The sequence below is a fragment of the Leptonychotes weddellii genome, chromosome 15 (genome assembly GCF_054177405.1).
Source record: "Leptonychotes weddellii isolate Sample4059 chromosome 15, ASM5417740v2, whole genome shotgun sequence".
NCBI lineage: Eukaryota > Metazoa > Chordata > Mammalia > Carnivora > Phocidae > Leptonychotes > Leptonychotes weddellii.
Genome location: NC_138383.1, coordinates 25,545,464 through 25,558,217, shown reverse-complemented (window position 1 = coordinate 25,558,217; position 12,754 = coordinate 25,545,464). Strand labels below are relative to the sequence as shown.

Here is a 12,754-nt window from a genome sequence, read left to right as displayed (position 1 = left end):
AAAAAAAAATAAAATAAAAATAAATAGATGAATTGCAAAAATAAAAGGTTCAGTGAAAAAAGCAAGTAGGAAGAATACATGCAGGACATTTCTATCTATATAAAGTTGATAAACAGGCAAGATTCAACAATATTTATTTTTATTTTTATTTTAAAGATTTTTTTTTATTTATTTGACAGAGAGAGACACAGCTAGAGAGGGAGCACAAGCAGGGGGAGTGGGAGAGGGAGAAGCAGGCTTCCCGCTGAGAAGGGACCCCAATGCAGGGCTCGATCCCATGACCCAGGGATCATGACATGAGCCAAAGGCAGACGCTTAATGACTGAGCCACCCAGGCGCCCCAACAATATTTATTTTTAAGAGGTATAAAGATATGTGGTAAAATTATCAAGAAAATGATTAATACTAAATCTCGGAAAGTGATTACTTCTGAGCGCGAGGGAGGGGAATGCAACTGGGGATGGACACTGGGTCATCAAAGGTTTTGGTAATGTTTTATTTCCTAAGCTGGGGGTAAACAGAAAAAACAAAAACAAAAAAGGTAAGTAAGTATAGAGATGAGATAAGGGAAAACTTAGTGAAAAAAACATTGTTAGAAAAAGAATCTGTGTCTTAAAAATGAGTATTTGAATCTGAGTTCTCTAATACCTTCATCATTGTCTCTTGAAGCATTCTCAAATAACTGAAAAAAAAAGTTTCCTTGTCTTTCTCCACTGGCATTGAGTTTGGGAAATGTTGAGATGCTCTCGTCTAATATTTTTTCTTTAGAAAATAAACAGAGATGCCTGGGTGGCTCGGTCAGTCAAGTGTCTGCCTTTGGCTCGGGTTGTGATCCCAGGGTCCTGGGATCAAGTCCCACATTGGTCTCCTTGCTCAGCGGGGAGCCTGCTTCTCCTTCTGTCTGCTGCTCCCCCTGCTTGTGCTCTCTCTCTCTGATAAAAAAATAAATAAAATCTTAAAAAAAAGAAAAGAAAAGGGGTGCCTGGGTGGCTCAGTCGTTAAGCGTCTGCCTTTGGCTCAGGTCGTGATCCCAGAGTCCTGGGATCGAGCCCCGCATCGGGCTCCCTGCTCAGCAGGAAGCCTGCTTCTCCCTCTCTCACTCCCCCTGCTTGTGTTCCCTCTTTCGCTGTGCCTCTCTCTGTCAAATAAATAAATAAAATCTTAAGAAAAAAATAAACAAAAGATTGTTTTTTCAGAGATAGGATAAGGGCTTAGCTTAGAATCTTGTTAGGAGGAATGGCATGAGACACCATTATGCTAAAAAAGAGAAAAACTGAATTAATTATATTGCCAGACAACTTAGGACAAAAATGTGTCTCAGCTAGGAGCTGGGACAGAGAATTGCAAATAACCTATGCTTTACAAGAAAAAAAAAAAAAAGAAATTCATGAGAACTTTTTGATTATTACTTAGAAAGTATTTTTAAAGACTGTTGATTATCCCTCCAAAAGTACATAGAGTTTATAAAATAGTACCTTAAATTTTTTTTTAATTTATTTTTTTTGGAATTTCATTAATTTTATTTATTTATTTGTTTTTATTGTCTCTTCTATTCATTATTTGCATATAACACCCATCCCAACATCGCAGCAACTTTTTTTTAAGACACGTCTCCAAAGGCAAGGGAAACAAAAGCAAAAATGGTTGGGACTTCATCAAGATAAAAAATGTTGCACAGCAAAGGAAACAGTACTTTTGATATTTTGATAATTCCCAGTATTTTCAGAATCATGTTAAAGTTACTGACATGAAATAAGCATGTATCTCTGATTTCAAAATGTAAATACTGGGCCAAAAATAAATGTAGATAAGAATATGTAATATTTTTAAGTATTGCTGCCTTTTCAAGTAATATGATTTTCCCTTGGCCTTGTATATTATCAAAGGGTGACAAGAATATCAGCTTTCTTTTGGAATTGGTTTAAATGGGCAGATGTGAGAAATGTTAGTGACTCTTAAGAGCTGACCAAAGAAAATTTCAGATTTTCTTCTGTATTTTGCTTTTCTAAAACTGGTTTCATTTCCATCTGTTGTATTTAAGGTATTTAACTGTTTTATATTTATATAAGGAGACATAAAGTATTCAAATTTGCTTTATGTTTTCTTGAAAGTTGACTGGATTAGAGATATAAATACCTATTCTAAGTGAACTCGTTAAAAGTTATAAAATATGTATTTCAATTTACTTAATTTTCTACCTCAGTGAAATAAAAACGTATATGTCTATTATAGTTTTTGAAGACCTTTCAATGAATATAGTATATATTATGTTATAAAAAAAATCACAAACTAAAAAATTTCACATAAAAAAAGATCACATTGCCTTCTGAACAGCATTTGGTATTTTGCCATTGAAATTGGAGCCTATTAAATTCAAATTCAGTTTCTTTCTATTAATTATCTTGGGCCCTGGGCAAAAATTATTTAACATTCACACTTCCTTGAGTGCTCTAATCAAAGAGCAAAACCCATCCCTAGACTCTCCTCCTCTCATCCCCACCAGGCAAATTAGCAAGTTTAGGAACAAAAGGAGAAAACCAATGTAATCAATTAAATGTTAAATAGTTCCAGGACTTAATGCCTGAGCTGTACAATGTTGACCAATGACCCAAATAAATTTGGGGCACATGCTTTTCCATCCCCAAGCTATGTGGATAAAGGGAGGCTCACAACCTTCGCATGACCTAACCCCCCATCCCAACACGACACATCATCCTATCATTGAATAATAGAAGACAAACACTGACCTAGTTTAGAAGTGCAGATGAAAAGGAAATGAAAACAGGATACATGACAACGGCAAGGAAACCATGGTAACTAAAAGAGAGGACGGTTTTGCTTACTTTATTTTGGTCCGAATAATCAGCAAGCTGAGCCTTTAGATCTGTGATCTCGGCCTCTAACAGATGGATCACTTCTTCGTAGTCCATTTCCATTCCATGCGCCTGGCGCTGTGCAGCCTCGGCCAGGTGGATCCGACTTCGCAGGGCTCTGGTTTCTTCAGCCACAGCTTTGGCTTCCTGAGGATTTCAAAATTCAGGCCGTTGAAAAAAAGCCATGTTAAAAAACAGTTCGGCACAACAGTTGAAACAAAATCTTTTCCTTCCTCTGGAAGTTATAATTCCCAAACTTAATCAATAGACATGTGCCCCTCACATCTCAGTTTAAAACTCAGTAGTCACGTTATTATGTAGAGCAAACGCCTGATCTTACTTTTCCTCTGTCGATTTCTTGGATAATTTTCAGTATGGAATCTCCAACTTCACACACCTAGCATAACATTTTGGAAATAAGGGAAGCAGAAGGGAATTGGAAATGGAGAAGAGAATTAAGAACAGGTTCAAAAGATAGAAAAAGTAGACGTCCACGGAACTCAGGTAGGTGGTAGGGCTCATGTTCTAAGAAGATTCTTGCAGCTTCAAATACAGCTGAGAGATTTGCAGTGTTGTGGACTTCCTTGTGGTCCAAGCCTAGGATCCAAAGCTTATTTCTAGACATCAGTCTGTTATATCCCCCTTTTGATTTACAATGGCAAGGCCTCCGGTATCCTGTGAGTCTTAACACATGAAAATCCTTTTGAAACCTCCCTTTTCCTTACCTCCCCCAACTCCCAAGTATATAATCAGCCATCCCTCACAACCCCAGGGCAGCAGCTCTTTCTGCTCATGGGTCCTATCCCCGTGCTTTAACGACTGAGCCAGCCAGGCGCCCCTCTATCCCCGTGCTTTAAAAAAACCCCACCATTTTGCACCCTCCCCAAAAAAAGCCAAAAGGTGGAATTCAGTAGCAAAACATCTAGCTATTTCTATAGGGTGCAATGCTCACAAGACATTTATTAAACACGTTATGTCTTAGATGATTCATGTGTCTTCTCTCATTTAACCTTTAGAACATCAAGAGAGAGTCATTATTAAAAACCATTTTATACATAATTAAACAGAAGCTCGGAGAGGTTACATATCCTGTCCAAGGACACATAGCAGTAAAAGAGTTTAAACCCAGGTCTGCCGAACTCCAACATGAATGCTCTTTTCACCATTTTACTCTGCTACTAAATGACAAAACAAATAAAACAAAACTATGTGCTAGCTACACTCTCTAGCTTAGGAAGAGGATGCGGTGACCAAAACCACTTGCTCCCTCAAAATGTGCTTTGGTGCTAGGTCAACCACAGTCCCCTAAGGATACCGATATAATTTAGCATGGCAGTTACTATACTGTAAACCATTTCTTTTTCTTTACTTGATGCAGAAATCTTTTTTTCTGCAATGGAACTTTCTGCTCCAATTGCCATGGCTAATATTCAACTATGGCTATTTTAATTTTCTCAGAGCTATTATAGGATGCTTGCTTTTGTTTGAGTCTAAATGCATTTGAAATGGAGAGTTAGGAATATGGACATATTTTTAAGGGTCAATTTTTCATTCATACATTCAATATATGTTTATTAAGTACTTACTATGTGTCAGGTTCTGTTTCAGGTACTGAGGACAGAGCACCTAACAAAATCGACAAAAAGTCCTCCTTCATGCCCTTCCCCGCCCTGAATTTACATTACAGTTTGGGGAGACAGACAGTAAATTAGGGATTATCAGTGAAGATCTGCCTGAGAAGACATTTAATCAGAGACTCGCAGGAAGCATGGAGCCATGAAGATTTCCCAAGGAGCTTTTTGGGCTAAGGGAACAGTTTATGCAAAGGTCCTGAGATGGAATTGTTCCTTGCATCTTTAAAGAACAGCAAGGAAGCCTGTGTAGCATTAAGTAGACAGTGGTAAGGGACAGGAAGAAGGGAGTAGTAGGAAATGAAGAGTAAGGGCAGGGATCAGGTTGGGGTGGAGTGGCAGATCTTAAGAGGCTTTGTAGGCCATCATAAAAACTTTGGTTTTACTCAGGGTGAGATGGGACGTTATTGGAGGGTTTGGAGCAGAGAAATGATTATGATCTGACTTAAATTTATAAGTGGATTACTCTTGCTGTTGGGTTGAGAGTAAACTGCAGGGGATGGGCAAGGGTGGAGCAGGGAGAAGGGGACAGGCATACAAACTGTGTGGCTTGAACAAGGGTGAGAGTGTTGGAAATGGTGTCAAGTGGTCAGATTCTAAATACAGTTGGAAAGTACAGCTAACAGAAGACTTCATCATCATTCACAACATTTACCTAGCAGCTAGTGCATCTAGATAATCATATTATAGGATAAAAGACACCTTCTCTTCCCTGGCTCCATTCAGAACATTAAGTACGCCTTAGATAAGTGGAAGAACAGAATAGCGCATGATAGACAAAAAGAACAATGTGAACAAAGGAAGAGAAGACAAGAAGGAATGTGGTACGTTTGAGAAATGGCACTAGATCAATTTTGACTGGAGCTGGTGCTTCCTGGGAGAACAGTGGATAAAAGAAAGGTTGAGGAGAGACAGGGAAAGAGCCAGACTTTGGTAGAAATGGCATGACAGGCAAAAGGGCTTGTATCAGGTAAATCTTCAGGCCTTTTGAGCAGAAATTGATGTGAGAAGAGAGTGCTGTAGAAAGCTAAATCTGACAGCAGGGTTCAGGACGGAGAGATGCGGCCAACCAACTGCCTCCTACACCTCTAATTCAAAGGGCTCGATTTCAGCCCCAGGAACAACAGGTACAGCACAGGGGACTAGAATCAATGGTATCACAGACACTAACTACACCTGTGGTGAGCACAGCCTAACTGTGGTTGTTGAATTGCTAGGCTGTACACCTGAAACTAAGGTAACACTGCGTGCCAACTATACTCAGATGAAAACACCACCACCACCAACGAAAACCCAAGGAACTTGATTTCCTTATCTTTAAAACCAGTGGCCTTCTCATCAAAGGGTACTGTTAGAAAGAAATACCTGGGGAAACAGAAGAACGTTTACCAAGCCACATCAGTTGGTTCAGGCCAGGTGACCATGTCACGAGTGTGTCACAGCTTGATCAACTTCATGTCAGACCGCGGCTGTGCATACAGGATGGAAATGGTTGCTGGCACCACTTCAAATGCTTTACACGGACCAGCTCAGTCAATCCACACACTGCTGGGTGAGGCGTGTCTATTCTTATACTCATTTAATAGGTGGAAAACTGAAGCACAGAAAGGTCAAGTAACTTTCTCAGAATCACAGACCTAAAAAGTGGCTGGGCGAGGATTTGAACCCAGGCAGTGTAGTCACAAATTCATGCTCACTTGGCTACGACGCCATACTGTCTCTCCAGCTACAGAAAATGATTAAAAGAAAAAAAAATCACTTGTAGATGACAATATCATCAGTGCCCAAACCCACACGAGCTTAGGATGCGGCCATGATAATACACTAAAATATCTTCGAGGCTGCTACACCATTCCCCGTTTTCCATTCACTCAAGCTAGAAAAAAATACATTGCTGCTGAAGAGAAAGAGGAGGGGCAGAGAATTCTCCATAGCTGCGATGAATAATAACTTTGATGATTTGTCTCCTTCACACTCACTTCATGCAGCTTTTATTCCTCTATAAAAACAGCACTTTTATTTTTGTTCAAAGAATGCTAGTTAATTAAATGAAGAATCTGGATGGAATTTATATAGCCATGATAGTTCACTGATGGTAATACAGTGTGAAATGCGGTTGGGTGGTAAAAGATGCAGAGGTTTTGATGCTGAATAAATTCATGCTATTTCTTTTGTCAATGTATAACTGTCAGGTTGGTAAATGTGACCCGTTAGCAAAGTTCTAACCCAATTCCCACTGAATGGCTGTTTAGAAGATTAGTGCATTGAAATGATGACTTTTAGAGGAAGCAGTAAAAAAGAGATAGCAGCAGCGTATTGTATTTAGCAATGAAGGATCACATAAATTCGTTTTTTTCTTTTCCTCCCGGGTCATCTTCTAATAAATAACTGTAAAGCCTCCTATGTCAGTAACAACTGAGCCAGAATTTTCTGAGTACCTCACCATGACCCCGAAATCCCATCGGGGTAGATGCTGCATCCAGTTCACCGCATTACTTTGTATTAGGTAGAGATGAATTCAGTTTAGAAAGTTAGAAAATAAAAGAGAAACCAAGATGCAATAGCAACCAGAAAAATCAACATAAGCATTACGCTTTTTAATACTGAGCAGTATGAGCACAGAGACTGGAAGGGAATCTTGAATTATGAAGTCAAATCTCTGACTTGGCTTTTTTTTGGTGACACTGAGGAAATACTTCCAATTCATACTGTCCCATTGTAAAATGAGGATTTTCCACCTTACAATTTCACAGTGAATCTTCAGGAAAGATCACACCAAATTCTCCTTTGACAAAGGAGACAAAGGGTATTATCAACTCACACAAAGGGCAGTATAAGCTCAGACAAAAGACAATGTGCTGTGTGTTTTTCCACATACAGCAGTTCTCCACAAGGAACATGATAAAGAAGAGAAAACATGAGTGTTAGAAGGAGCTCTACCTCGGTCAGAATCTTTGGTCTGTGATTTTTTTTTTTCTTTCCTGGCTGTGTAATTCTCTAATTCTCTAAGAAACTCAGTTTGTTCAGTTGTATAATGGGAAATAACAACACCTACTTTATAACCTCAAAACAACTCTCACAGGAAGGTTAAAGAAACAATTATACAGTTCTTGGTACAGTTCCTCTTTACTGCTTTTGAAAGATATACATAATTACCTGTGCGATTAGAGAGCTAGACTAGACAATTTATTAAGGGCTTTCCTGAGGCAATCAATTAGTAATACCAGTTATTGAACTTTACAGAAGTTGTTTGGGAACATAATAACATAATGTGCACAGGTCTTTCTAATGTTAGCAACAATTATGTAAAACCTTTTCTTCCTAGTTACGAGTCATAACGGCTCCCTAAAGTAGAAGGAAAAAGCATTAACAGCAGTTGCACATTTGTAATTAGGCTAGCACATCCATATCAGTAACCTTCGAAATTCTGTAATTTTTAAGCTAATCAGTAAATCTTTCAAAATGTCAATGGCCAACAGGAGAAAAAAAGGGACTGCAAAGAGATATATGTGTTGGTATAATGTAACTTAATGCTACCAAGCCTGAAAGAATACTTCTCTTATCAGCTTCCGACATTCACTCATTGGAGAACTCTTTTTGGTCTTAGTCCCACTACAGCTTGTGAAAAAGATTAAGGTTATTGCAGGAAGAAGGCTGTTGAAGGAAAAGTGTTTAAAAGCAAGTTATATATAGGTTCCTTAATTTTATATCAGATTTATTAAAACATGTATACTATTTCTCCCAATGGATGATCTCAAAGTAATTTGCAGGTATTCACGAATGAATCTACAATTCATTCTGTAAGCATGATGCACTTGGGGGAGAAAATGAATTCATGGAACTTTCTATGGGCCTCTGATATGTCCTCTCTCCTTTCTCTTTCCTACTCCTCCTCCGTGCATACATCCAGCCCTCCATCCCACCTTCATACCTAACCAGTTATTAAGCACTGTGAAGTCTTCATGATGATGTATTTGCAGCCATTCCTTAATCTGCATTCTTGTCACCACTTTACTGATTCACGTTCTCATCACCTCATCGTTAGGTACTATGAGAAACACATAAATGATCACCCTGCCTACTGTGTTCTTCACTCTCACATATTCTGCATGCTTCTGAAGGATTAATTTTCCCAAAATACTGCTCAGGTAGCCAACCTAAGATAACCTTAGGTAGTATGATAAAACACTTCCTCAATATCCATACTTCAAGGCTTTCCACTACTTGTTCCAAATCTATCTTTCCAGCTTTAGCACCTTCTTACATGATTACCATATCCAATTACATGACTTACCAAATTTCCTTACACTGAACTCTCCCGCCTTCAAGATGCTTTTCAGCACTTTGTTCCTTCCACTACATATACACTTTTCCTCTTTTTTCTTCATTCGGTTCTTGCCTATCATTCAAAATCTACTTCAGATTTTATCTTGTCTGGGCAGCCAGACCACTTCAGCTTACAATGATATTTCCCTCCTTTTATAATATCTGTTGTCTAATTAATCACATGCTTAGTATCTCCTGCTGCTATCTTGAACTGTCATTAAAATATTTAGTATTTTACTGCCTAACTTTCTAAAGCCAAAGAGTCTTGACTGCCCAAATTAGAACACAAGCTGACAGTAAAACACCATGTAATATGAACAAGTGCTCCACTTACCATAAAGATGAGATATAACTCGGCTGACAGTAAAAATGACAACTTTGTTTTGCATATATAATAACCGCCTTAGAGAATTTTATTAGGTAAGAAGCTTTCACAGAAAAATTCTTCATGAAACGCTTCAATTTTCTGAGACTATTAGAACTATATTTCATTTGATTAATTACAATAACAACCATAAATCATGCTGTGAGAATGACTTAACGAAAAGCAAATCATTTCATTATATTCTCTTTATATATAAATTTAAAAATCCTTTCATAGTATTTATTAAGCAAATGAGGTTATATCAAAACTATGTGGGTTGAGGGACAGTTATACTTCATTATGTTTGTCAATTGTATTTCTTGGTTTTTCATTACATAGTTTAAAAATTATGCACACTAGTTTACATTTCTCTAAAAAGTACAGTTTTTCATCACAAACTAATATAATATATGCTCTCAAGGACTATATAATCATGACGGTCCTTTCCCACCCCACCCATATCCCTGCTTCTACGAATTATGTGGTGACACTTCTTTGTAAAGTGTGTAAAATGATAGACATTTGTAAATCCAAGAAATAAAGATTTTCTTCAGTTTGTCTGAAAAAGCAAAACCTTCATTTTGCAAAGGAAGATTTGGTTAAGCTTTCTGGAGGAAAAGCAGGTCAATCAAATTATAATTAGCTCTAATTAACCCTCCCAAGAGCTGTCAGCTTCTCTACCTGCACCTGCCTCATTCTCCAAAAGGTGCAAAATTAAGCTCTGACTCTGAACATCAAAGAAAACCAAAGAAACAATTTTCAATCTCTGTCTATAAACAGAAGTCCCTAATCAAAGACAGACACACAAGTACACCTATCTGATAAATTTTACCATGCAACTTGTTTACAATATAAATATTAATTAGTTAAAATCCAGTTAAATGTATTTAACCCTAAACATGCATTTTACTGGTTTAGTGAAGGTTGACGTAAAAGAAAAAAACCATTTTCCTACTTTTCCAATTCTAATTACAAAGGTACTAAAGGAAACATTTACACTATTGGAAATTTCCTTTCCTGATCAGAAGGTAAACTCTGCTCACTGAAACTTGCTACAACTCAAAGGCTACTTTTCAGCTATTAAACATCTAGAATTCATCTGAAGCTTGTTTGGGGTTTAAGAGAGATGGCTTCAAACAGAAATATACTCCTTCCAATTTAACTTTAAGAGTTTTAGTTAAATTGGAATCACAATTTTACCAAATTTTTTTTGGTTTTGTAGGAACGTGATCAAGAGTTCTAAGTTCTAATCTAGATAGTAAGATAATAATATTCCTATGTTCAGGGGCGCCTGGTTGGCTCAGTTTTTAAGCGTCTGCCTTTGGCTCAGGTCCTGATCCCAGGGTCCTGGGATGGAGCCCTGCATCGGGCTCCCTGTTCGACGGAAAGCCTGCTTCTCCCTCTCCTACTCCCCCTGCTTGTGCTCCTAATCTCGCTATCTCTCTCTGTCAAATAAATAAAATCTTTAAAATATATATATATATTCTTAAGTTCATTTGGAAGAAAAAGAAATCAGTGAGAACTGGTGTGCAAATTTTGAAAAAGAACAGTAATAACAAGAAAGAAAGAAACAGGGTGGGACATGGCTCAAAGATTTAAGGCATAAATAAAGCTACACAATAGTTTGTACTGGCAAAGATGAGTTAGATAAAACACTCATTCACCCAATAAATATTTATTGACAAAGCAACTGAAAGACCAGAGAGTGCCAAACAGACCCTAGATTATGCAATAGTTTAATCTATGGTAATGGAGATACCACAACACAATGAGTAGTTGCAACAACAAATTATTTGGGAAAACAAAAGTATAAAGTATAGCCCCTCATCTCAAACCTTATACCAAACAAAATAATTTCATAAGTGGGTTAAATAAAGACTGACACCGGGGCGGGCGGGGGGGAGGTGGAAAAACTAGGTTAATATGTATCTGAAATCTGGCAAGGAATGGACTTTAAAAAAATTATTAAAAAGGAGAAAGCCCAAAGAAAAAGATTTGACAACACGAAAACACCTGTATTTAAAAAAATCTTCGAAAAAGAAAGGCAATTTATATATATGGGAACATATTTGCAACAGATTTGGTAGAAAGAGGGTTAATAACTACACTGTAAGGAGATCTTTTGGGAAAAGGGGAAAACCATCATTAAGAATATGGGAGAAGCACATGGGGTGCCTGGGTGGCTCAATCAGTTAAGCAGCTGCCTTTGGCTCAGGTCACGATCCCAGGGTTCTGGGATCCAGCCCCGCGTCAGGCTCCCTGCTCAGTGGGGAGCCTGCTTCTCCCTCTCCCTCTGCCTGTCGCTCTGCCTATCTGTGCTCACTCTCTATGTCTCTGTCAAATAAATAAATAAAATCTTAAAAAAAAAGAATATAAGAGAAGTGCAAAAGGAGTAGGAGGAGAAAGAGGAGGGAAGAACATGAAGGGCATATGGTCAGGAGTGGCAGAATGTCACTAGCCGTCAGATCAGGAAATCGGCTACCTTCAGTATTAAAGAATTGTGATGGAATTCACCATTTGATTTGGAACTCATGGTCACAGACAATCCTTGGTATCTAACGTGGATGACAATAAATCAAAGTATAGTATTTTCAAATAGGGTGACTTATTTATGTAGGGTTAGGTACAACTAGAGAAGTCCTGTTTTTAATTCTAAAATAGTTTGTGAATAAATCACTTAACCCAATGTCAAGAGCCCCATATTGAAGTTAAGAGTACTGAAAGTGTTTCTCACGTAGGAAACTGCCAAGATAAGAGTTTTATAGTGTCAACTGCCTTATCACTACTTCCTCCTTGGGTAAAATTTACTAGTTTGTCAGCAAATTAATAATATATTGCTCTCACATCAAGAAACATAAAATGTTTGGCATCTACATAGATGTTTAAACACAACCTGAAAGGTGCTCTCTTAGCAACTAATGAAATTTTAGAGATTTGTACCTTTTTTTTTTTACGTTAAATAAGAAAAATTGCGGGGAGTAATGCCTACTTTGATTGCCTTTGACAACTCACCAGCTAGAGGGCACCTATCCTGCAACACTTTCTAGGAAGTGATGGTTTTGCTCTGTTTTACTTCTCACTGGAATGAGAGTTCTTCACAAAGAGTACATCTAGCTTTCCCAGTGCATCCATAGAAAAGAGTATTTAATAAATGTTTCTTAGACTCCTTTACCAAGTCTCCCCTGTAAGTCGCTACCAGGGATGTGTCAAACGATTGGTGACAGACTGCTGAATTGAACCCTGCACAGCCAGAAAATAAGTGGCTCACAGCAGGGAACCCAGAACCCCAACATCAGTTCTAACTAAGCCAAACAACTACAGAAAATACTGTCATCAAATGAACTGGAAGGTTTCTGTGGAGAATAAGATCACTTCCCTTCCAAATTCCTCTAACTTGGAAAATTCTGTGATTCTAATTGATCTGACACCATTCAAATGGGTTCTGTAGTATCAACAGGATAATAAAATTTTGCTCAGATTTTCTTAAAATGGTAAGACCTTTTCTACATTAAAAAGAAAACTATTTGGGAGCGGGGATTCTGAAATAGACATCTTTGTTT

General features: G+C 37.9%; 1 protein-coding gene across 1 annotated transcript in view; it reads right to left on the bottom strand.

The window, feature by feature from the left end:
* The window catches only part of STXBP4 (syntaxin binding protein 4), a 165,353-nt gene that overhangs the window by 76,176 nt on the left and 76,423 nt on the right, over nucleotides 1-12,754 (bottom strand). Inside the window, exon 13 of the mRNA XM_081805248.1 lies at nucleotides 2,844-3,020. Within this exon, the coding sequence (XP_081661374.1) occupies nucleotides 2,844-3,020 (177 nt within the window). The remainder of the gene's footprint in view (nucleotides 1-2,843; nucleotides 3,021-12,754) is intronic.